General features: G+C 34.0%; 1 protein-coding gene across 2 annotated transcripts in view; it reads left to right on the forward strand.

Annotated features, from left to right (window-relative positions):
* INTS6 (integrator complex subunit 6) overlaps nt 1-27,748 on the forward strand; it is a 78,978-nt gene that overhangs the window by 35,020 nt on the left and 16,210 nt on the right. For both annotated transcript variants that reach the window (XM_033104227.1, XM_033104228.1), the window contains 5 exons: nt 15,445-15,628; nt 21,224-21,349; nt 22,744-22,898; nt 27,128-27,280; nt 27,403-27,535. In XM_033104227.1, the coding sequence (XP_032960118.1) occupies nt 15,445-15,628; nt 21,224-21,349; nt 22,744-22,898; nt 27,128-27,280; nt 27,403-27,535 (751 nt within the window). The remainder of the gene's footprint in view (nt 1-15,444; nt 15,629-21,223; nt 21,350-22,743; nt 22,899-27,127; nt 27,281-27,402; nt 27,536-27,748) is intronic.

Raw genomic sequence — 27,748 nt, forward strand, 5'->3', positions numbered from 1 at the left:
ACTAATTGTATTAGTACCATTTTTTGAAAATATAATCCTTTTCCCATTGTATTGTCCTGGCGTCTTTGTTGAAAGTCAATTGGCCTCATATTTCTGTGTGTCTTTTTGGGCTTTCTATTCTGTTTTGTTCATCTCCATTCCTGTGTTTTACCAATACAACACTGTCTTTACCAATACTGTAACTTTATAAGTCTCCAACTTTTTTTTTTCAAAATTGTTTTCTCTTTTCTAGGTCCATTGAGTTTGCATATAAATGTAGAATCTGCTTAATTTTTATAAGAAAACCAGCTGAAATTTGGATTGGAATTATATTGAATCTATAAGTTGATTTGAGTCTATAAATGAATTGACATTTAACATTATTGGTTATTCTGATCCATGAGCATGGTATAGCTCAATTTTTTTCTTTTTTTCTTTCTTTTTATTTTGTTTTATTTTTTTATTAGTTTCAGGTGCACAAGACAAAGTAATACTTAGACGTTTATCATTTATATCCCTCACACTGTGTGAACCCCCCTCCCCCCATCCACTATCCCTCTGACATCGCACAGAGCCATTACATTTCCACTGTCTCTATACCTAATGCTGTACTCCGCTTCTTGTAAGTATATACATACATATATATGTATGTATATATATGTGTATATATATATATATATATAAATAATTATAGTTGACATTCATTATTATTCACCTTCAGCTGTACAGTGGCAGTGATCAGGCATCTACATCATCCCTGAGGTGGTCTCCCAAATGGGACACGTGTCCATCGGGCACCCTACAAAATCTTTACAACATTATTGATTACATTCCCCAAGTTAATTTTCAAAACCCCGTGGCCATCTTGTGGTTACCGACTGTTTTCTAATCCCCTCACCTTCCCCCTTATCCCCACCCCCCCACCCATCTAGCAACCCTCAGTTTTTCCTCTATGTCTCCAAAACTCTTTCTGATTAGTTCATTCACTTATTCTTTTCTTTAGATTCCGCATATAAGTGAGATCATATGGTATTTGTCTTTCTCTGTCTGACTTATTTCACTTAACATAATGTTCTCTAAGTCCATCCATGTTGTTGCAAATGGTAAGATTTCTTTCTTCTTTATGGCTGCATAATATTCCATTGTATAAATGTACCACAGTTTCTTAATCCAGTCATCTACCGATGGGCATTTCGGTTGTTTCCATGTCTTGGCTATTGTGTATAGTGCTGCAATAAACATAGGAGTGCATAAAGATTTTTGAATTGGAGTTTTGGATTTCTCCGGATAGATACCTAGGAGTGGAATTGCTGGATCATAAGGTAGCTCCATTTTCAGATTTTTGAGATACCTCCATACTGTTTAGCTCAGATTTTTTTAAGTCTACTTTTTCTCAGCAATGTTTGTAGTTTTCATTGTATAATTTTTGCACATATATTTTGATGGTATTGTAAATTGATCTTTTTACTTTAAAATTTCTGATTATTTGTTGCTAGTACATAGAAATACAGTTGATTTTTGTTTTTTGATCTTGTATTCTGTGACCTTCCTAAATTCACTTATTATTAAGTAGCTTTTTCTAGATTTCTTGGATTTTTTTTTTCCTACAAGATCATGTTTTCTGTGAATATAGACAGTTTTAATTTTACTACTTCATTTCCAGTGTCTGTTCACCATTGTGTCTTGTCCTAATGTACTGGTAGAAGTGGTGAGAGTGGACATCTTTGTCTTTCTTGTTTCTGATCTTGGAGGATGGGTTGGTGAATGAAACCTTTTACCATGCAAGTGTGATGTTACCTGTAGGTTGTTTTGTATATTTCTATCAGGTTGTGGAAATTTTTCTTTGTTTCAAGTTTGGTGAGTTTTTTTTTTTTTTTTTTTTTAAATCATGAATGGGAATTGAATTTTTTCAAATGTTTTTTATGCATATGTTGATCATATTCTTTTTCTCTTAAAATGTTGTTAGTATGGTGAATTACACTGGTTAATTTTTAATGTTAAGCCAACTTTGTTTATGTCCTTGTTACATATTTTGTAGGTGAGGAAACTGATAGGCAAAAGTGGTGATATAAGTAAGCAGACATAGGAACCACCCAGAAAGCAGCAATCTGAAATTATTTTCTATAAGATCAAGCAGAAAAACGGATTTTAGTAGGGTGACAGTATAGGCACAACGTAAACATTAGATGGGAATCCAGATATGTAACAAGGACGTAGCAAAGTGAGAGAAAGTGAGTTTAAGTCTTTGTTTTTCCAGAACCTGTAGTAACTTGGGACATATTTATCAATCTCTTTGTGTCAAGGTTTCCTTACCCTCTTTCCACCTGTAAATGATAAGTCTATATTTCTTTGATTCTAAGAAATATTAAATCAGGAGAAATTAGTTAGCTTTCAGCCAGGAAATAACCTGTGATGGACTTGTACTTGGGTATTGCCTGTGTCACTGTGTATTTAGGCGTAGGTGTGGATCATTTAGCTGTCACTGAGGCTGAATTATTGCTCTGCTACTGTGTTTAGCAAAAATAAGACCTAGCCAGACAATCAGCTCTAACGCATCTTTTGGAGCAAAAATTAATATAAGACGTGGTATTATATTGTGTTATATGATATGATACATGATATGATATTTATTATATTAAAGACCTGGTCTTATCGTAAAATAAGACCAGCTCTTATATTAATTTTTGCTCCAAAAGACACATTAGAGCTGATTGTCTGGCTAAGACTTATTTTTGGGGAAACGGTAGCACATCATGTCAGGTGAAATTTTTATATTCCATTTAAAAAAGTTAAAGTGTTTCAGTTTAAGTAACATGAACATTTGGCTAATAATTACGTTTACAGGTGGGCTAGTAATAAAAGAAAGAAAGACTTCCTTCCCATTCTCATTTCCTTTCCATAGAGGCTTTTAATTGCTTGTATTTTTAACTATTGTGTTAGTTAACTCACATATGTCCAATTTTTAAAAACTTTATTATGGAACTTTTAAACATACACAAAAGTAGGGAAAATAATAAGCTTCAAGAACTCTTACAGAGCTTCAATAATTATCCACATTTTATTGGTCTTGTTTCATCTATTCTGCCCGTACCTCCATATGCACTATTTGGGGAAACATTTTAAAGCAAATCCCAAACATTATATCAATTCACCCATAAATACTTCTATATGCATCTTTAACATATAAGGATATTGAAATCCATCCATATACACATCTGTAGTGTTCTATAGCCTAACAAAAGTTTAATTTATTTTAACAAATTTTAATTAATTTAATTAAATTTGATTTACCTATAGTTTAACTAATATTTGAAGGGATCCAATAAATAATCTTAATATTCAATCTATATCCTGATTTCCTTGCTTGTTTCACAGTTGTTTTGTTTGAATCAGAATCCAAACATGGTTCACACATTATATCTGATTGTTTTTTTCACCAGAAGTCTCATAGAAGTTTAAGATAAATTTGGATCCCTAATTATTTCTTAAAAATTTTTAAAGGAAATGATTACCATTTGGTGATATACCTTTTAAATTAGCATTGAAACAAACAAAAAAACCATTAGATCACCTAACATACAACAGGCAGTGCAAATAAAGACAGTTGAAACTGCCAGATTTCTGAGATGAGAGGTAAAACTTTCAAAACTATTAGATGGTATATCGACTATGAAGAAAGAACTATTATTGAGGAAACAAACATCTGTCCAAAGCCAATCTTTTAAAGGGAAGCATTATATCACCTAGCAATTCATAATTGATTAAACAGATTGCAAAATATTCTAATGTTAACCAAATAGGAAATGCATTTGATATGTCTTGAAATTAACACTATTCAAACTAAAGATGCTAAACAGGTCACTATCATAAGCACAGGCTATAAAATTAGACTCATGTTCTGCTTAATCTCTTATGGTCCAAAGGGATTCAGAAGAACCTCTAGCCCCCCAGTGTGGAGAGACCTAGATTCAAACTCTGTGATACTGGAACTCTATGATACAGTGAAGATGAATATGAAGATATGGCGAAGATGAATATGATATGAAACTGGAGAGATAATTATGTGGCTATTGGAAAAAATTTTTCTATACATTTAATGTTAAATTTGGGGAAAGCAACAAAATAAATTAATGATACACCTTAGAATCTTAAGTTATGGGTAGTAGGTGTTGGAGAATTGAGATGATTCAGCGTAGTATATCTGATTGACACCATTAACTTGTTACATGATTTGGGACAGTATTTGATATGAATAAGAAGTTTTGAAGTATTTTTCTCTCCCCACTTCTTTGAATTATCAAGCAAAGGTTATTATTGTTATTTTTATGGGGCATAATGTACTGTGGAAAGTTTATTGATAGGTTTTTGTACTTGAAGCATTAAGTGCTTTCAGTTACGTAGAAAATAATGGCCCTCAAAATGATTCACGGAGCTTTTACTATATTTTTATTTTTTAAGTTTCTTTATCAGCATGCTTTGAATTAACCTTCTGACCTAATGCTTTATAATTTGTTTCAGCTTAAATGTTTTATGTTAGATTCTGAATAATTGGGGACATTACTTAACAGTTATGTGTAACTTAACGGTTATATATGAGAGTTAATAACAGCATTGTGTATCTTTTTAGAAGATGTGCATGCAAATTGCACGTATGTGTATGTGGAACTTAGTTTTGTAGTTATTTTAAAAAATCATGCTCCATATATTACAGTACCTTGTTATTTTGAACATGTTAAACCATCACTAGAATACTGGAGGTAGAGAAAGCATCAGGGCCTTAGGACATACATATATATTATATTTTTTCCTCTGTAATTTATCTTTGGTTATCAGTCCCTTTTTGCTTTTATTAATCTTTTTCTTTCTTTCATTCCTATTCCTTTTACCATCAGTCACAGTGGTTGCTTTTCTTAAGTATTACATTAGCTCCCTGACTTGCTTTGGTTTCCTTCAATCTGTCATACCATGGCAATAATTATTCTAAAGCATACCACTTACATGTATTATTCTGTTCATAATGTTTCATTGCTTTCCATTGTCCACCAGATTTCTTAGTATCCTTCACAGCAGCCAGTCACATTATTTATCCATCTACCTGTTTATTTATTTAGGTATATTTATTGAATTTCTTCTGTGAACCAGTCATGGTGCTAGGCTCTAAGGATCATATGATGAGTGAAAACAAGCAGGAGCTCTGCCTCCATGAATTTAGTTTCGAGAAGACAAACATTAATAAAAGTGTCACATAGATAAAAGTAAAATTGCAAGTGTTATATATCCAACAAAAGGGAGGAATATGTGCTAAGAGAGCTTCAGAATGGGTGCACTAGATTTAGTCAGGGAGGTCATGGAAAGCTAACATCTGAAGAGGGGAATAGGATTTACTATACCCAAAGTGGAAGGATGGTCATACCAGGCACAGGGGCTGTAAAAGGCTCTTTTCCCAAAGGAAGTATGTTTGAGAAGGAGGGATTGGAAGAAGGCTAAGGTGACTTGGAGCATAAGAGCAGAGGAATCACGGTAAAAAAAGGAAAAGGAGGTTGGGCTTGACCACACCAAGACCTGTTAGGCATGTTGCATTGGCCAAGGAGGTTGGTAGAAGAAATAGAAAGAAGCAACAGTTTCAAGAGATATTTCGAAGGTTAAATCAACCAAATTTGCTGACATACGAGTATCTCGCATTTTGGGTTTAAGGAAGAGGAAGATCGCTTCTTGCAAACCTGGATAGATTATGGTACGATTCACTGAGCTAGGAAATGTTGAACGGGTACTGTTTTGGGTGGAGGAAAATCTTGACTTCAGTTTTGAACATGTTGAGCTTGAGGTACATTAGAGCTTTTCAAGAGGGAGTGTCAAGTAGGCAGAAGAATATTTATTTGGTGCTCAGAAGAAATATCTAGTCTGATCATACAAAATTTTAAAATATCTGACTATAGGTAGTATTTGAGGCTGTGTGTGGGTAGGCAGGTTGAGGTTTTCGAGTATAAATTGCCCAAGGCTTAAGACTGAGCCTTGAGGATCTGCAGCACTTGATGGCTAGGTACTACAGGTTGAGTCTGGGTTGGGGAGGGGGTTGAAGACAGGGCAGCAGCCGGAGAAGAGGAGGAAAACCATGAAAATATTTCAGTGTGAAAGCCAAAAGAAGGATGTCTTTGTAAAGAGTGGTATAGTTTTGAATGCTGCTGGGAAGCCAAATCTGAATAATCTCCACTCGATTTAATGACCCTTTTAGTTATTTATTTCGGTGTAACAAATCATCCTAAATCTTAGTGGCTTGAATCAACAGTAGTTTATTATTTTGCATAGTTTATTATTCTTTGGGTTGGTTTCATTTAGCTGGGGCTGGAGCATCCAAGATGGCCTTAGTTATTTGTCTGGGGCTTTGGTGCTCACTGTTGCCTGGGCCTCTTGCTTCTGGTTCCTGGGGCTTCCGTATCTCCATGTGATCTATCATCAGTCAGTAATCTAGTTCAAGTTTCTTTACATGGCGGCTGCCTTGCAAGGGGGTGACAGTCAAGCGGTGAGGCCTGTGTTAAGACTTAGGCCTGGAATGCTTGGACCACGCTGTCATCTACCACAGTGACCAAAAGATCACTGATCACTTAGAGTGGAGCTATCTTAGTAGAGGGAAGAAAGACTAGAAAATGGCAGCATTGTATTTTCTCTAAACTTGACACAAAACAGACTAACAATTTTCTGAATGCTTCCTGTTTCTTTCCTTATATGCTCCCTTTCCCTGAATATTATTCCTCTGTCTCCCCCATATTAAAATCTTACCAATTCTTAAAGGCTTTCTTAAAATCTTCAGTCTCTCTTTGTACTTTATTCTCTAGCAGTTCTGAATTTTAACTTAGTTTTTTATCAGTTTATTATTATTTCTTGCCTCCTATATTTTTGATCATGATCTTCACTCTGCATATTCCCTCTAACCAACTAAAGTTTCTAGATTCTCAGTAAATTTTTCATTCTTCAAACTTACTCCGATGCTGTTCCCTCTGTGAACCCCCTGGTTCATCTCCTAGATAATCACTTATTCTTCAGTATCTCATGCATACTTTTACTATTGTACATATCATAACATGTTGCAATTATTTATTAACATGTTGGTAGTAAGGTAAGAAATTAGTGTCCAATGTGTCGTCTTTCATTAAGAATTCCTGAGTTATAGCTTGATTTGTGATCCCCATTATTTTTTTTAAAAGGCTTCACATAACAATTAAAAATTGAATATTGATAATAACCTAATTACTTCTTTAATACTGTGCCGAGTTCATTGGTATTAGCCAGTGCATTGAACTATAAAGAGAAGTGATGCTTTGGTGTGTGAGGTACAAAACTTTTGCAAGAAATAATGTGTGGTCACGTTTTTTATATCTCTGAATAAGGTAAGAATTTATGAGGTTGTATTCTGTGTGGGCCTCGGTGAAAGTAAGTCCTCATGCAAATTCTCACTGTGAGTATTGTACACTGAGCTAGATGGAGTAGTTGTTATGGCTTCATCATACAGAATGGTTGTTTCTCCACTTCTGCTCTAGGTGTTAGACACAGGTTTCTCAGCTCATGTCTATATCCTCTAGCTGTGGTCATCTGCAAGGGTCATAGAGATTAGCTATTTACACACATAGGGACAAAATAATACTCCCAGCTCATAGAGATAAGACTATCTGGTTCTGTGACCCACTGCAAACATTACCGTGGAATCCATTTTTGTGTGTTTGGATCCACATCTGTATGCGTGTTGAGATGGGGGGACCCAATTCTTGGCAGGACACAGAGAGGTGCTTGTGCTCTGGTTGCAGTCTTACTCTGCCCCCCCGTACTCTTGTACTTTCCTTAGGCTGTGGGAATGGGAGAAACAAACTCTATCTGTGGTGGGGGGTGGGGGAGGCACAGAAAAGATTCAGACCTTTTCCCCTGCCCTCCCTCAAAATGGTGGATATGCAGCCAGGTAAATAGGTCATTAAAAACTCAAGGTGGGAAGTGTGATTATTAAACGATGTATAATTTGAATTACTTCAGTAATAGAACCAGTTGGTAGAACATTCAGGTGCAAGGGGACACCTCTCAAGTGTTGGTACAGATTAGTCAGCCCTGGCTTTTATGATAGGCTCTCGTGTGATCGTCATGGAGAAGCCAGTTAGGTTGTCTGTATGCCAGGAGAAATGTTTGGTTCCTAATTCAAGATGTTTTAAAAATAAATGTCTTTTATCTTCTTTTAACTTTTGCTGACTTTTATTTATTTTGTACATTCTGCAAGTTTAAAAAATAATATATGAGACTCCTCATTAGTGAAGTTTTATAATATGGTTTCTTTTAAAGTGAGCTAGCTAACACATCTCAAATCTTGTTTATTTGGCTTGGTCTAATTCTTATTAAATCCTGAAATAATATCATGCTTATGGTAGGCGCTCAATGAATAAGTAAATAAAGATTTGAACCTTAGTCTAGTCTTAGCAAAGTCTCAAATAATATAGGGTCTGAACTGTAATCAAACATAAAACAGTCAAATAAAGGGGAAATTGTACTTCTATCTGTACAGAAAGTTCGAACATTTGAATATACCTAATGATAGACTCTCTCACCTAATCTGCCCTTTGTTTTTTAAACCTGTGGAGAAATTTTTTTTTTCTTTTTTTAATAAAAAGTTCAAGAAAGACTCAAAACGGAAAGGACAGTAAGATAGATCTCCAAAGGAAAGAAGGAAAAATTTAAATTGGAGTTAGCATTTCCTTTTCTGTCAGCTATTAAGACAATTAAGATATCTGGAATGCTGATATTAATAAAATGAATCATTTAAAATAATAATATAGAAAACCTCAATTGTATTCAAGTAAAACTTTGTTAGTACAAACAATAATTTTCTTTGCTTATCAGTCCATTTAGACTGAAGCTTTGCCAAGTATAATATTATGAAGACTCTAATGAAGACCAATAATGTCATAGTTATGGGAAAATTATTGTATTACTGAATTACACATGATTTATCCAGTTCTTAAAATTTTCAGTCTTCCTTGGATGCTCTAAATTTGATTATATAGCAGGGGTTATTTGAGCATGTATTCTCAAACAGGTGTCTCCTGACAATACAGTCTTATATTATAACTTGTCTCTAAAATAGGGATAATAGTACCTACCTCATTGGTTTGTTATAAATATTATATGAAAAGATCATCGAATGGTGGTTGGCACATGGTAAGCACTCAGTACGCTAGCTATTGTTGTTTATTTTTATTGTTGTTATATCCCCTGGACTTGAGACTTAGAAGAGACCAGCAAGAGGGAGAAAAGTGTATTGCTGCCTGTTTCCAATGGATTAAAGAGTAACTGGGGGAAAAGCATAGGACTATGCTTTATAAAAACAAATAATCTAAAATGTTTATAACATATTAACTAGGGGCTTAAAATTACCAGATTGATTCAGAAATCAATGTTTTTGAAATTTTTTTCTAAAAGTTATTCTCATAATTCAAGTTTCCTTTTATTAGAATTAGGGTGTTTTTAAAAAAATATTTCAACACTTGATTTTTTAAAATGCAATCTGTGGTTTCATTAATGGTTAGACAGTGTAATGCATTGTTTAAGAGCACGGAATCAGAGGTCACATTATGTGGGTTTTAAGTCTGTCTCATCATTTACTGTGTACTTTCCAAGAAGTTACTGAAGCTCTCTGTGTCTGTTTTTAATCACTTGTAAATAAGAATTATAATAGTGCCTGTGGATTAAATGAATTAATGTATATAAAGGGCCTGCCATATAATACTAAGTACTATATAATTGTGGTTGTTACAACTAATTTTTTTAGCATTATCTGTTTAGACACTTAAATTTGAGTATTCTTATACTAAAGTTTCCTGCAATTAAGTCTCAGAAAACAGCAGTTATAAAACTATTTTCCTGTCAACTGTTTCAGAACTAAAAATCCTAATAAATATCTTGATAGCCAATACTGTGATTTTCCATTTTCTTCTTTGTGTTTAACTTATCCTAAACACTTCTAAAACATTTCTTTAGGAACATGATCCCTTTCCTCAGAACTCTTTAAGTAGTGGGACTGTTTTTCATTATGTACCTTTTAATCTCCAGAACCTAAATGTGCCTAATATTTGGTAGGTACATAACAAATGATGAGTGAAAGCAGGCATAATTTTCAGGGAATAGTCTAACCTCTTGCAGTATATTTTAATAGCTAATCAATTCAAACTGTTAAGAGTCCTTATAAGTGTCTAAGTTTTGAGGTTAGTGATTGTATCTGATCTACATTTTATTGAGTTGAGATGTGTATGAAGTTTTCTTGTCTTTGGTTTTGTATAAAATAATGACACTATTATAAAAGAGGTATAGATAACTACTTGAATAATTTACTGGCTTTTGATAGTTACTGCCATATTAATATATTCTATTCTGAATATGAATATGCAATAAAAAATTATTTCTGCTGTATTTGCCTAGTTTTGTTCTTATTTGTTGTAGATTTTTAAAAATATAGTAAATGGAAAGGAACATTCCAGATAATGAAGGTATAGTTTCCTTTGTTCCTCTACTCAGTGTTACTTCTGCCCCTCTTCCCCGTCCCAGAAGCAACAATTATCATGAATTTGGTGTGTGGCCTTCCAGTTCATGTTTTACTATATGTACTTGTATGTATTATACATATATAAAAGTACACTAAGTAATTATTTAATGGTGCAATTAGATGCTAATCTATGTGTATCATTTTACATCTTGCCTTCTTTTTCATCTAATACTATTTTTGATCCAGAAATAGACTCACATTTGTATAGTCAACCAATATAAGAAAAATGTGACATAGAGCAGCAGGATAGTCTTTTTAAAAAATGGGGGTTATGTCAATGGGATATCTGTTTGAGACAAAAAAACTACCTTCACCCCCTCCCTCATATCATACAGAAAATTTAATTCTGAATGTATTTCACATTTAAATGTAAGTGATAAAATAATAAAGCTTTTGGAAGAAAACATAGGAGAACATTTTCATGACCTTTGAGGATACAAAAAGTACTAACCATAAAAGGAAAAACACATAATATCAAATTCTGTTTTTCAGGATATTGCTAAAATAATGAAAGTGGTCAAAAAGTGGGAGAAGATACTCGTAATATTTATATACAACAAAGGACTTATGTGGAATATATTAATAATCCTTCAAATCAATAAGAAAAAGACAGTTAACGCAATTTTATTTTTAAAAAATAGAAGACTTAATAGGAACTTCACAGAAGACCACAGCAAAATGGCCAAGAAATGTATGCAGGGTGTTCAGCTTCCTTAGACATTAGGAAAAATCAAACCCTACTGAGACACCACTACACACACACACCAAAATGGCTAATGTGATTAAGACAGCTAAACTAAATGTTAACTAAAGGAGATACAGAGCAACTGGTATTCTCTTGCACTGCTGGTTGAAGTATAAATTGGTACAACTACTTTGGAAAACTAGTACCTGATATAGGTAATTTTATTCCTTCCCTATGACCCAGCAGTAATGCTTCTAGGTGCATATTCAACAGAAATGCATACGTACTCGTATGTTTTCCGTAAAGACATGTACTATAATTTCATAGTTGTGCTATTCATAATATACCCAAACTAGAAACGACCCAAATGCCTATCAACAACAAAAAAAATGTATAAATACTGTGTTTCCCCGAAAATAAGACTGGGTCTTATATTAATTTTTGCTCCAAAAGATGCATTAGGGTGTATTTTTAGGGGATGTCTTATTTTTTCATGTACAACAAGCTACTTTTATTCAAATACAGTCATGTCATCTTCTGGAACATCGTCATACTATACTAAATGCATCTGTCTGGCTGACAGTCTTAACTGGGGCTTATTTTGGGGGTAGGTCTTATTTTCGGGGAAACACAATAAATTATAATATATTCTCCCTCCCACACCTACACATGCCATATGGCAATGGGAATGTGTGATCTATACTTGCAACAGTATGGATGAACCTTACCCACATAATATTGAATAAAAGAAGTCATAAACCAAAGAGACCAAACTCTATATAATTCCACTGATACAAAGTTCAAAATTAGGCAAAACTAATCAGTTGCAAAAAGGGGTATTGACTGGAGGGGGCATAAATTGTAAGGTTGTTTCTTGATATAAGTGCTAGTTACACAAGGGCATTCAACTTGTGAAAAATCATCAAGCTACACCCTCACGATTTATGTTCTTTTATGTATGCACACATGAATGTATGTATATTATACTATCAAAAAATAGTGTTTTGAGATCGATCCATGTTGGATCTTAGAGATCTAGTTTATTCATTTCAACTCTGATTTATGAACCAGACCTTGATTTATTCCCTTACTGGACTTCTAGATTGTTTCTGTTTTCACTCTATTTCAAATAATGCTGTAGATAATATTCTTTTACATTGCTTCTTGTGAAAATATGTGAATTTCTCTAGGATGTATAACTAGACGTGGTGTTGCTGGGTCCTAGGGTATGCTCATCTTCCGCTTATCAAGTATCATATTGTTCTCCAAAATGGCTGCATGTAGGAGTGATAGCGCATTCCCAGTGCTGTTTGTACTTGTTATCTCTTTTTATTGTCAAACTTTTAAATTTTGCTAATGGGATGGCCGTGAAATGGTATCTCTGATATTTTAATTTTCATTGTCTTGTGTTAGTGTATTTGAGCATCTTTTTACCTATTAATATTTATAGGCCATACAGATTTCCTCAGGTATATTTTTTTGCCCCTTTTTCACTTTGGGGAATTATCTATTCATAATTATTGCACTTTTTTCTAATTATATATTATATAATTATATTTTTTCTAATTATATATTAATTATATATTTATATATTGATTACATATTAATTATGTATTTTTCTTCTTGATTTATGTGTAATTTGCTTTGATTCTCAAAGTCCATATATTCAGAAAGACCTCCCTTTGCGATTTTAACATATTGCTAAAATTTCACCTGTAGACTATGGAATAATTCAACCTACCTAAGAATATTTTTTTTTAGGTTTTTTATCTGTTTCCTGTTCCTGATTGTCTGCCATTATTCCTTCCTATTTTACTGTCACACTTCAGCTATAGGGGATTCCCCCCGCCTTTGGCGATGAGAAAGGGTGGTAGTGATATGGGAATGGGAAATAATAAAAAATAGAAAAATGAGTAAAAATTTGAGAAGTTTATAAAATTGACATAGCTATGTGTGAAATACGCTTGTGAATCTTGTTTTTTTGTTTGTTTTACTGAAAATGCATTCTAGATGTAGCATTGTACAGCCAAAGGCCAATTATTTCGTTGTATGTTGTCTCCCTTGTAGGTGTTGGTCTGATCAGTTTTGTGTGTGTGTGTATGTGTGTGTTGTTGATTAGTTGTTTGTATATGTATTCTGATTAACAATCTGATTAGTTGTTTGTATATGTATGTATGTGAATGTAGTTTGGGGTCTATGATTATTTTATTCACCACTTATATATGAGGTCTCTGCAGTGCTGTTATCCACTGGATTCTTGAGATAGTTTCATGTATCCTTTACTTCTCAGAGCAGTCATTAACAGTTGAAACCCCTTTCTGCCATGTCACTGGTGCTTTGATGTTTCTGTGATCTTAAGGAGAAAATGACACCTGATAGTTGTGCTTCCCTAGTACAAAGGTGGTTAGTCTGGGGTAAAAAGAGATGACTGAAACAGTGCTTTATTTATCTTTGGCAGGGTGTGGTAATGGCAACAAGGGCCTGGAGCTCCTGAGCTGTTTTGCAAGTGTCACAGCGCCTTTAAGATTAGAAAAACCTTCCTCAGAGAACATCCTGGCCCAGATTTCTTCTAACATTCCTTCCTTATTGCCTCTGAATCTGCCTTAAGTAGAATCAGTGCCAGGGGAGGAGCTCATGACTCCTGGCCACTAGCATAAAATCTTGGCTGATCTTGATAAAGGAACCATAGTCTCTTGGCATGAATCTTTTGGAGAGAGGTACCAATTTATCAGAGCTTTACTAGGAACTCTTTTAGAATAGAATCTGATTTTTTTTTAATGGTTTGATGTAAGTCAATGAAAAATCGTGAGTCTTAAGTCAGTGTAGAATGACCTCAGTCCCCAATTTATTAAGTTCAGAAATCTTTGAGCTGAGAAATAGAAAGGCTATAAGCAATACAAGTAAGTCTTGCATCATGGCAAACGTAGTGTAAACTCTGGCAATTAATTTGGCAGTGATAATTTTAAAGTGTGTTTTCTAGTTTAAAGAAAACTCCAGTATTTGTATAAATAAGTTCCTGAGTGTGCTGGTCCTGAACTTTGTATTTGTTATAAAAATTTTTATAAGTGACAAGGATTTTTGTTTTCTTAAGCACTATATCATCATCACACTTAAAATATTATTAATAATTCCAGTATATCTCAAAATTTCCTGATTGTCTCAAAAAATCTTTGCTTTTGAACCCTCCCCACTTACCACTCTGCTTTTTCATGCTATTGATTTATTAGAAATCGGGTCATGTGTCGTGTAGAACGTCTCACGTTCTGGAATTTGACTGATTTTCCTTTGTAGTGGTGTTTAACTTGATCCTATACCCCAGTAGTCCCTGTAAACTGGTAGGTAGAACTGAAGGCTTGATTAGATAGAAGCTTAACCTTTGCTTTCTTTCCCCTTTTCCTTTCTGTGTTATACTCCCTGTTGCATTACATCTTGAGACATGCTGTCTGTCCCATTTATTAAGAATTACGCTAAGATTGATGTATGGATTCTGTTGGTACAGAGGTACCCATTAGAATAATTTTAAAGCTTTTTAAAGATTCTGAAGAATCTTAGATTCTGATTTAGCAGGTTTGATGGGGATGGGGAGAGACATTAAAAAAAAAAAAATCATGCAAAAATCCCCAAACCCTCTATTTTCACTCAGATGTGCTAAAAATCACTACCTTTAGACATTTAGTATGCAGTTAGAGTGACAAAATTTACTTTCATGCAAATGCTTTGGGAATGTGTTTTGTATAAAATGAAGCACATATAAAATTATTAACTGTGGAGATGTGTGAGGCTGCTGTGATGTAACAGAAAAGGTATGGACTTGTCCTAGGAGGCCAAATTGTTGCTTCTCTTTGAGACCCATTTTTTTTTTAATCTAGAAAATAGGAATAATTACCATAGGGTTGTTTTAATGATTAAATGAAACTATTTATTTGGAAGCAGTCCAGCGCCTGGTGGTTAGTTGAATTGAAATCTGAAAAGCATTATAGTAATAAGATTTTTTTTCAATTGAGGTCTTCGGAGAAGAGCTTAAGAAGATTGAAGTAACAATATCTCATGTGCTATTTTAGCTGTATCTGCATAAGCTTTTGTTTTTGAGTTTGTTTTTGAGTGATGGGAGACTCATGATGTAGTTTTAATACAAGTGTAATTAATGTGGCCTTTTGGGCAAAATAGCATGTGGAAATCTTATTGTTTTTTTCCCCCTTACTTTCAGCTCCATTTACCTCTTAATTCTCCTTTGCCTGGAAGTGAATTGACCAAGGAACCTTTTCGTTGGGATCAGAGACTCTTTGCATTAGTGTTGCGGTTGCCTGGCACCATGTCAGTAGAATCAGAACAGTTGACAGGTGTTCCTTTAGATGACTCTGCAATCACACCAATGTGTGAAGTGACAGGCGGTAAGTTTTTGCTGGCAGTCATTCAGTGACTTAAAGCAGAGTTTATCTGAATGTTTTAAAATGTACATTTCAAAAACTCCATGTTTGCTTTGTTTGACAAGCTGTAACATTAGGAATTAGTAGACATATATGGTTTTAAAACTACATCGATAAAGGTTTGTGATTAAATTTGAATAGGATCCAATAATGAATGGTAATTTTTTCTACCCATATAGAAAATACTGGTATTTCAAGTTGTTAAACTTAATTTTCTTATCTATAAAGATTGCCAATGATTTATAAATGCCGAAGAATATTTTCTGTGAAAAATGTTTTGGGAATCATCTCATTACCCATTGTCCATGTAATGATTCATGCCTGGTTAAGTTCAGCTTTCCCCAGAGGCAAAGAGGAAGCCTGATAGGTTAGAGAAACACCATCTGGTCCAGGTAGTCACATGTTAAGCGAACGTTGACGACACTCTTGAAACAGAATATATAATAGACTCAGAACGTCTTTAATGTGGAATGAGTTAACAGGTGGATTAATTCATATGGATATGTATTGAGTGCTTACTGTGTACCAAGCACTGTTCCATGCTTTAGTACTTCAATAGTGAATATGACAAACATGGTCTTCTTACTTTCATGGAGCATTTAGTTCTCACCTAAGGAATTTGACACTAAAATGTCCAAGTCTGGCATACCACTATTTCGCTTGTTGTCAGGGGCCTGTGACATAGTCTCTAGACACACAGTTGGTGCTCTGTTGAGATTCCATCATAGCCCGCTATGTAAGTTTAAGGAAAATCTAAGATCTAATGAATATTTTAGATGCTTTTCTTCTAAAAGTCCAGGGGTATGGAAATCTGCAAAATTCACAGAGAATAAGGTGCTGTACCTACATAGGTATGTGAAGTAGGGAAGTTAGGAGTTTGTCATTAATTATTAAATGTTCCCATTTTATAGAAGTACTTTTTGGTGAACTCATGTAATGCCTTCACAATTTAATTTACAAAAGAAAAAAGGTACGTGCACAAATTTTAAAGGGAAAACCTATCATCTAAATTTGAAAATTCACTGTTAATAATTTGTGCCTGGATAATATCTTTCGGTGACAGTCCTAATTGTTTCTGTGGGTGGATGCACATTTGTAATCAGGAAATTTTCATTTTCAGCCTTCAACTGACCCACTTGCTAAAATCCTGAGGGGGGTTTATGTTTGTTTGGTTTTTTTTTTTAACTCCAGTATTTTCACTTATAACAGATTGAAGAAGGGGTTTGAGGCTGTAATTGAAACATTCACACATTAGAAATTCCTTACCGTAAATTACTTAGTTTGAACTTAGAATTTTAAAGTCACGGGACTGTATGTACTATAACTTTTGTCTTCTGGGATCAAAAGTATTCAGAGTATGAAACAGAGTGAGTGGTATAATCAAAGATGGTCTGAGAAGAAGCTGAGACATCATGTAGTCGTTAATGTCCTTGCCATTGGGCAATAATATACCTAAGTTATGTTGTTTATTCTTTGAAAGGAACATCTCTAGAGAAGGTTTCCAAGTCACCTTTGGTAATTTCTTTTAATGACCCAGAAACCTTAGTTGGTTAAGAAATGAGGAAGCTTTTCCCAGATACACACCCTAAATCTCTCCTGATACAGCAGTTTATTTGCCTCTTTTCATGCTCTTGCTAACAAAAATTGGAAGCTGCTCAAATGCCACTCACCTTTTCATATATTTCAATATGTTTTCTTATTTATCTTAAAAGAATGTTGACTAAAGAAAGTTTTGAGAATAAACCATCAAAAAAGTAGAGGGACCAGAAAAACTAATATCCACTAGTATTACACTATGTAATACATAATCACTGCTAATGATTCCTGTGCATTTTAAAAAACTTAGTGATAAGAATAGTGTATGTACATTTATTTTTTCCCATTGTAGAGTAATTCATGTTCACTTAGGAAAAATTGGAAAGAAATTTACCTGTTGCCAAAATAATTGCTTAACATTTTGTTATACTTTATATATGCTTTTTAAAAAATTATGTAATGGTCATTGTAAGCATTTTCCTTTTACTATCAGGTAATTAATGAGTACCCACTCTATGTGAAATAACTATTCTTGATGCTAGGAATATAGCAGGAACAATAGACAGACAGCTTACATTTTGAGACTGTATGACATAAAGTCATGTAAAGTGAATAAATAATATTAGGGTGTGCTACTTTGAAGGAAAAATAGGGTAAGGATATAGAGAGTAAGTTGAGGCAGAGAATGAGTATTAATGGGAGGTCTTCTGAGGAGGTACCTCCCCCCCCCTTTTATCATAAACCTAAAGGATGTGCTTACCCCAGTTTGAATCAGTTTGAAATATTGCTTACCCTTGGAGATTATTATACTCGTTATGTAAAGAAGTAAATAAACAATAATTGTTTTTTTTACAAATTACGTTTGCATATCTCTAGCTCTGAAGTTCAAGTCACTTATTTGAATAGGGATTAAATCAGCCCTGGTTGTATCTTAAAAATATTAGTCCCATTAAAATTATTATCACATCATCAACCCTCTTTTTTTCAATTGAGGTATAATTGGCATACAACATTATATTAGTTTTAGGTGTACAACATAATAATTTGATATTTGTACATATTACAAAATAATCACAGTAAGTCTAATGTATGAGTAGAGGTCTGAATAATGCAGAGGAAATCGTATGAGGAGAAACATGCTCTGTATTTTGGGGAGCAACAGGAAGGCTGATATGGCTGGAGTTTACACAGGGAGGAATAGAAAGTAACAGGTAGATTTAGAGAGGTAGGCAAGGACCAAATGTTGAATAGCCTTTTAGGTCATAATAAATATTTCTGTTTTCCTAGTGTGATGAGAAGACATTGGAGGGCTTTTTATGAGAGGTGACATCTGATATCTATTCCTGAAAGATCACTTCAGCTGCTGTATTGTCAAGTGGCAAGGATGGAAGCAGGGACTAGTAGGAGATGACAGTTCTTTGGTTTAAAGTGCTAGGTTTGGAGGTGGTGAGGAGATCTGATACAAAGGAGAACCAAGGATGAGGGCAATGAGAGAAGAGGAAATCAGTGATGATCCCTAGATGATCCAGTTGGCCTGAACAAGGGGAGGTGAATGGTTGTGCCATGGACTGCAGTGGGTACACTGGGGAGAAGCAGGTGTGGGGGAGGCAGAGGGATGATACCAAGTCAAAAAATGCCTAATAGACATGTTATGTTGGTGGAGGTATTGAGGATAAAAATCATTTCATAAAAATTGTAAAACTTTTCTAGATTAAATACATTTAACTTCCTTAGCCCCTATAAGGACTGTTGCCTAACTTCAAAAAGTTCTTTTTGTCTCTTCTCTGTTATACTAAAATGCTAATCTAATAGACTTCTGTCAGGTTGTTTTTTGTGTGTTTTTTTTTTTTTCACTTTACTGACTTCAGACTCACTATATTTACTTTGATTTTTATTTTTGTGGACTCTACATAATCACAAGTGAGCCATCTTCTTGACTTGAAGGTGTGTGCTTTTCTCACTAATAGAATTAGTGATCCTAGAAACTTCATGCTTCAGTGAGTTTTGACACAGAGAATAAGAGACACATTGCATAAGATATAGGCTCACTTTGTAAAGATGGCAAAATTTGCTATTTCTCTTTAACTTTTAAAAGAACTAATGGATTATTATTTGCCAAATGACTCAAGGTTATTCCCTTTTTCTCTAATTTTCATTAAACATCTTTGGTAGTAATTTTATTTCATAGTAAGATCATAACTCATTTACTTATGGTTTTCTAATCAATTGATGATGATACAGGTTAGGGCAGTAGAAAGAATTGTCACAATTTTACACTTAAAAACTTGTTTTTTAATGACTTCTTGGGAATATGCTTAAGTTTCATGAAATAAGATATTCAACCTTCATATAATTTCATAAGAACTTTGTGTGTTAAGATGGTCAGCCTTTTTATGTACTGTTTTATGTATATGTTAAAATTGACTTGGAAAAAATTTGACTTTAGTAATTCTTTCAAATATATGTGACTCCATATAGATATTCTGTTTTAAATATTGGTTTCAAATGAACATCATGATACCCTGTAAGGGTTTTGATCTTGGTTGTACTACTGTAGTTAACCTTTGCATGCTTTCGTTTTCTCTTTTGTAAAATGGAGAATGTAACCTATACATTGTTGCTAGGATTAAATAAATTAATATGATAAAGTGATTAGAATAGTGCCAGGCACATGGACACTCGGTAATTGGTAGGTATTTTTATTATTATGACTATCATTATCATACATAAGTAAGTTGTTTGTCACATGATACTTTTTTTTCTAAGCAAAGCTGACCCTTAAGAATTTCAATCGCACTACTGCCTAATATTCTCTTTTCTGAGTAGCCTTTAATAAATCACAAATTAAGTATAAATTGATGTGAGTAATTCAGATATAATGATACAGCTGTGTTTGGTTGAATTGTTGAAAAATTTGTAAAATTCCATATTGTGCTCATTGCAAATTACATTTTAAGATGTTTTATTAAAGATTGTTTCAGTTAAGGTTTTCAGCATTGGTCAATATCAGCACATGTAATAAAATATGACAAGTTAAATGTTATTTTAAATTTTGTAGTAGCCACATTAAAAAGAAATAGGTGGAATTCAGGTTCATGTTATTTAATTCATTATACACAAAATATTATTTAAACAGGAAATTGATATTTAAAAATTATTGAGACATTTTACATTATTTTCGTATTAAGTCTACTAAATAAGGTGTATATTTTATACTTCTATACGTCTCAATTTGGACTAACCATACTTCAAGTTCCCAGTAGTCATATGTAGCCAGTGACTATGGGACAGCACAGGTCTAGATACATCAAAAATCCCTGTTTAAGAGATCTTTCCATTATTAGTTTTTTCTTAATCACTAGCATTTTAATGCTTCTGAACTAAAAATCCCATGGGTTATAAAATATGCAAAAGGGAAATTCATTTAATATAGGCAATTTCCAAGTAGGTAAGCCAAATGAAATTCAGAAATGCACTTGCTACCATCTGTGTATTAAAGTGCAAATATTTAAAATAAGCAACAACTGCCAGCAGACCAATTATATAAGTATCTGCTATGTGTTTTGCATTAATCTTAGTGATAATACTTTTATTAAGCAGGAGTAGGGTTTGGGGGTTAGTTACTAAATGTTGTATATGTATAGTAAAGATAAATTGTATTGGATAACAGTTATAGTTTTTTATATATATATTTTTGAAATCATACTTTTATACAATATGTATAATATATATATAAATAAAACATGATTTTTTATTGTGATTTGTTCAGACCAAGATTTCTATTTTTCATATATCTATAATTAGAAGAAAAATGTTGCTGTATTCTCACAAAATGGAATTGTTGGTTTATTGAAAATAACTATTTTTATTCATTCTTTTCACAAGATAATGAAATAAGTCAAACTTTATCATTGAACCTTTGTTAATCAGTATTGTCAGAAACTCCGCTATGGTTCTCTCTTGCTAAAGGTAGGAATTTCTGCAATTAACTAGTTCACTTTATTTATTTATTTTTTATCTCAGGCCGCTCATACTCTGTATGTTCTCCAAGAATGCTTAATCAGTGTCTGGAGTCCTTGGTGCAGAAAGTGCAAAGTGGCGTGGTAATAAACTTTGAAAAAGCAGGACCAGATCCTTCCCCTGTAGAAGGTATTATCACACTTTTCTTATATTCTAAACTTGCTGTATCAATTATGCAACTAGAATTTAAAAATTACTATGATTTGGCCTTAAGATTGACAAGGCCAAATTATTAAGATGACAAAACAGCTATTGGTAAAGAGGGAAGATTAAATAGGATAGTCAAGGTAAACTGATAGTGGTTCAGTAGCATCATTTTTTTATGTTGATTGTTAATAAACTGAAGTTTTATAAGAGCCAAAAAGCTAAGCATTTACAGATGAGCAAACTCACTTCCCTTTTAGTATTGTAACATTGCCTCTCACCTGTATGTATGCTTCTCCCATGTCTTTCAATACACAAGAGTGAACCCTACGTGTTTCTTTAACTCGTTAGCTATGTTTTTTCTAAGGATCAAACTGGTCATAACCAAGTGGTGTGTGTGGTTCCAAAAATGAGGAACCAGCCTTTGCCATTAAAGCTTGATTACTTTAACTGTGGCTAAACCCCTTGTGGCTTTATTCTAATATTCTGTGATCATGAAGTATTTACATTAGCCAGAGGGTATAAAGAGTTAACTAGAATCAATGGAAAGCTGTTACATCTGGATGCTTTGCATTGTACAATGCAAAGAATTAGAAAGCCGAATACAAGAATTAGAAAGCCGAAAATGACACTTGGTAGAGGTGATCCACTAGAGTGGGAGAAGAGAAAGGTCAGAGGTGAAAAAATGGGTACCCTCAGAGAGGGATTATAGGGGAGGAGTTGAAGATGGTAAGATTATATAAATTGTATCACTGTTTCTGGTTTTTTTAAAAAAAAATTTTTTTCTTTAATTGAATTGTGGAATGTTTATTTTTAGATTATTTTAGTGCTTGGTTTAGAGTTAGGCACTAAGTAAATGTTTAATTGAAGAGAGTTGCTCTTTTGATAGAATTATTTAGGATTAAAGGTAGGTGCTTTAAATGTGGATTTGAAGGGATTTTTTCAGTTGTTGGGCTTTAGGTAAAATGATTACTCATTTAGCAATACTTTCGTAGTATTTACTACGCCAGGCATGATGATGAAGAAATTGAGCGTTTCCCCTTATCATCTGGTGGGGAAATACATCATTCATTAAGCAAGTACTTGCCACTAAGTATGTTGTACGTATTCTGATTGGGCAAGCAAGGGGCGCTGTGGGACCTCCTGGCAGCTGCTAAACTCATAGCTGGCATCTGCAGACTTTACTCGCTAGTGAATTTGAATCTAATCTCAATGTTAAGCAGTCATGATGGTATTCTACCATTTAAGAAAAATAGGAAAATTCAGAATCGAACAAGTATTAGAGCGTTTTTATTAAGTTAATAATGGATATAATTTAACCTTTTATGCTTTTCCCCCTTAATCATAAATGCTTTCTTTGTCTTATTTCTTTACTGTAGATGGGCAGCCTGACATATCAAGGCCTTTTGGATCTCAGCCTTGGCATAGCTGTCACAAACTCATATATGTCAGACCAAATCCTAAAACTGGGGTTCCTATAGGTCATTGGCCTGTTCCAGAATCTTTTTGGCCAGATCAGAATTCTCCAACACTAGTAAGTACCAAAAAGACTATGACTTTGTAATAGTAACCATTTAGCTGCTTTTCATACCAGTTTTAAGTACTACTATCAGTTAAAGGTATGGCTAATTTATGGGAATTAGACAGATGTTCAAAGTGCTGCGATAAGCTATTAGTTACTTTAGTGTACTGTATTGTTCATTATGTAATAATAGAAGAAAGGCATCTGTTTCCTTTAGAATCGAATACTATGCGGACGTTTTTATTGACATCTGGGTACAGAATCATAGATGTAATGAGTTTCTCTTTGGACTCTAAAAATAATGTAACATGAAGATTTGTCTCTGGGACACAGTTTAGAATTTAAATGAAGTCTTAGAAAATAATTCTGATTGTTTGCCTATAATCTTTTAGGACTTAATGTTGATTTGCATGATTTTAGTTATAGTCAGTGATTTTAGTCTGGAGGTTTAAGGTAGAAAAGATCTTCTGATCTTGTTTGCATGAATTATTTTTAGAAATAGTAAGGCTCGTTGAATGATCATGGTGAATTATTAGTATTCACTATACGGTTCTTTATATAGGGTAAATTTATACAAACTAATATCTCTTTAATCTTAATAGATTTTTTTTCCAGATTAGTATTTTTTCTAGTATCTGAGGACATCACAGGATATTTTGTGGGAAAGCATGACAGTGGTTCTTTCCATATTAATCTTAGAAGCTAAAAGGTGTATTTCGAAGATCATTAAGCAGTCTTTTAATGTTTCACGTAGCTATCATTTATTAATTAAACTGAACCCTATTTGAAAACTGGATGCTTTAAAGTTATATCAACTCTCCAGGAAATATTTTCTTTTAATCTATATAAGGTCTATAAAGTTATACCTCCTTTATTCATTTGGCTTTAATGAAATTAATGTTTTATAATTTTCAGTGAGGTATCTTCTTAATTCCTTTTTTTTTCTCCTGATTGAACCATCATAGTGTTTTAGTCTGGCCTAAACAGAAGCTCTCAATTCTTTTTATCCATTTTACTTTCTCTTCTGGACTCCTTTCAACTCTTATAAAACAGGTATCATATTTGTATGAAACGCTTTCTTGTTGGTTGTTCAGTCTATTATATTTATGTATCACCTACAGTAGTACATATGGGCCTTTTTGAGTCCTAATAGAAAGAAATTCAAAACCAATATCACAAACATCATATTAATACTACTCTAGTGGTCTATTGCAAATTGTTATAAGCCATAGAGGATTTTGAAGTATGGGTAGGATTTCAGTGGGAGGACGGAGCAGTATGAGAAAAAAGTGTGGAAGTAAAAAAGAACTAAAGAGGACTAAAAAGTAGCTAGGTATAGGCAGGTCACAAGACGTATATAGAACATTGAGAGTACTATTAAATGAACCAAACTGTTCATGATTTTAAATGCAAGGTTAAGGAATTGAAGCTTTTTTCATTGAGACTCAAAGAACAACTGAAGATATTTTTATACAGTGCTGTTTTAGGAAAATTAATCTGATGGTTGTTATTTGCAGCAAAATTAGGAGATGAGTTGAAAGGTAAGCAGGTTTCCTACTGGGCCATTGCTATGGTTAGATGTGATGGAAGAGAGAATCATAAGAAAGATGATATTGGAAAGAACTGGCAAAATTTAATAACTGAAGGATATTAGAGGGGAAATGAAATTTTTATGAATAACAGTGTTTCAAATAAGAATTGATATTGAAATTAGATGTGATTTAGAGACTGATTCTGAATTTAAATCATGGCTCTACCAATTATTAGCTATGTACCTTTGGTTAATTATTTTCTCTAAGCCTTAATTTCCCATTTATTAAATAAAGATAATAGCTCCTATCTCACAGGATTGTTTGGGGGATTAAATGAAATAATTAATGCAAAATTTTCTTAACTAAGTTCTAGAAGATTCCCTTCCCCTCTCTTTTCCTTATGGACTGATTCAGTAAGCTATGTGTTAGGTGCATGCTAGGCACAGGAGCACAAGATGAGTAAAACGGTGCTTACCGGGTAACTCTTGAACCTTACCATTACACAGGAAGGTCGGACATGTAAAGATAATACAGTGTGCTAACTGTCGTAGAGGGCAGAGCAGAATCTAGAGGAGATGGTGTCTAACTGCCTGGTATGTGATAGGGGTACAGGGTATGAAGGGGTGTCAGAGAAGAAGTTTCTTTTGTGGTTGGTACTTGTCAGTCAGACTCTAGAACTTTGTTTGTAGGATGCAAGGGAGAAAAATAAAGCAGTCATGGATAACAGAGTGAAACACAGGGGTGTGAAAGACGATCATCTGTTTGAGCAGCTACAAGTAGTTTGGTGTGACCAGAGCACAGGGTGTACACGGTGTGGTGGGTGAAAGGCAGACTGGGACCAGATCTTCAAGGGTCTTTGTATATGACACTAAAAGAATTGACCCTGTTCTTAGGTGATTGGCTATTGCTTTTACCAAATAATTTCAGATAGGGTAATTATATTATCATATTTAAATTTTATTACCATGGGATTAATTAGAGGGGGTTGATTAATTAGGGGGAGACTAAAATAAGTAGTTGTACTAGTCTAGTCTGAGAAATGATGAAAGTGTGAATTAGAGTGATAAGAAACAAGATAAATTTCTAGAGAGATGAGAGTTTAGTACTGACAGGGTACTAACTAATACTGAGCACCTGACATATTAATGTGTTCTGCTAAGTGGCTTAGAATTTGTGGAATCATTTATCTGGTTCTTTGTGATAATTAAATATGGAGGATAAGGGGGAGATATTAAGGGTAATACCTAGGTTTTTAGAACAGGTTTTAAGGTTTGAGGGAGGAACAGGGCATTGGATGATCATGTGTCTGAGGGACCCATAGGAGATTTAGGTTATATCCAGTAGGCAGTTGGAAACATAAAAGAAACGAGAGGGATCTATCTGTTCCCAGCACAGTCATTCGGGAGCCACCATTGTATAGGTAGTAACTGAGACTAGTAGAGTCCTTTATAGCTGTGAAATTTTGAATTATTTCTTCATAGCTCATATTTTCTTCACCTGTCTTCAACTGATGAGATTTTACTCATTTATTTTACACTTTTCCAACAAGTATTTATTATTAAAGTCATGATTCAGGATCGCATGGTGGGGATCGCCATGTACCCAGAGCTCCCTTCACCACCCTGGGAGAAGGATGGAGGACAAAGGAGAGGTGGGTGGAGCCAGTTCAGATCTTCCCAGGAAACATGCCTTCTGCTTGGCAGCTGTCCCAGGCTGACCCCCGGGATGTGGGGCAGAGGGACTTGTACACATGCCAGTACCATTCGCACATGTCGACATTACCTCTTTAGTGGTCATTGCCTTCTCACAGCTGTGGAAGTGCAGGAAGTGCAGTTCTGCTAGCAGTTCCTGATCTGGTTCTGGCTGGGGAGGCAGCTGTGAAAAGGTGCAGTCTGATAGTTCTTGATTTGATCGTGATGTCTTCTGCCATGGCGCTGACTTCTAAAGATGCCCCTGAAGCAGCTTGAAGCTCAGTGTGACCCTCAGCAAACATTTTAAGGAAGGGGGGGAGACTGGTAAGGGGGATATAGAGTAACACACCCCCCTCTTTTTCCCTTTGAAGTATTGTGGGTTTTGTATCTCTAGAAGCAGGGTATATAAACCACAGGGATAATCAAAGCAGTCTACCAGAATAAGAAAGGAATACATTAGAACTTATATTTATGTTTATTTTTATTTTCCTATTTTTAATATTACGTTGGTATATATTTTGTGTGCCTGCACATATATATACGTACTTACTACTTTACAAGTAATTTATAGCTATATATAATGTGGTAACATTGTATATACAAAAACTTTTACTGATCCAGGTATATGATCAGTTTGGAAACCACTACACTATATGAGTAATTAAATTGCTACAAGTGAGGACTCATGAAGGTTTCTGTATGTTTATGTTTCTTGGATGTAAAAATTAATGAATACTTATTTAATTCCAAAATGTTGCATTTAGTTTCTCTGAGAAAGTTTAATTTTAAACCTAAAAATATTTTCATTCTGTAGATTTTGTTTTCTCGTGAATATTATATAACTGAAGCTTTTCATTTTCAAGTACTTTTTTTTCAGTTCAATGGTGTTTTCAGTAGTAAATTAGACTCTTACTAGCAAAACTAAGGAACTGAGTAAATTTTGGTAGTGAGGCATACTGAAAATGAGTTCGTTTCTGGTATTTTGTGTAAATAGTAATAATAAGAATTTCCCCTCTAGCCACCTCGGACATCTCATCCTGTAGTGAAGTTTTCCTGTACAGACTGTGAACCAATGGTTATCGACAAATTGCCTTTTGACAAATACGAGTTGGAACCTTCACCACTGACTCAATTTATCTTGGAAAGGAAATCTCCTCAAACATGTTGGCAGGTGAGCTGAACAACCACAGTGACTTAAAAATTTAAGTTAGATATTTCTTATATAAACCATGGTTTATATAACATTCTGTAAAGGTTATGAAATACGAAGTTTTAACCATTCCTTTTTAACAGGTATATGTGAGCAATAGTGCAAAATATAGTGAACTTGGTCATCCGTTTGGTTATTTGAAAGCCAGTACAGCACTGAACTGTGTCAACTTATTTGTGATGCCTTACAATTATCCAGTCCTCCTTCCCCTTTTAGGTAAGTCGTTCTAATCACATTTTCTATGGCTCAGCATACATATGCATTTTCCTAAAAACAAACTTTGGCAAAATCTCTTTGTAAGTTTTGCTGTCTGCTGAAAATTAATGAAAATGATTTTAATATTCTAAAATACTGAACCTGTTAAAGGTTGTTTTATTGCAACTTGGTCATGTTTGTGGTAAATTAAAAGGCAGTGTCAAAACACCTTCG

The sequence above is a fragment of the Rhinolophus ferrumequinum genome, chromosome 4, assembly GCF_004115265.2.
Source record: "Rhinolophus ferrumequinum isolate MPI-CBG mRhiFer1 chromosome 4, mRhiFer1_v1.p, whole genome shotgun sequence".
Classification (NCBI taxonomy): domain Eukaryota; kingdom Metazoa; phylum Chordata; class Mammalia; order Chiroptera; family Rhinolophidae; genus Rhinolophus; species Rhinolophus ferrumequinum.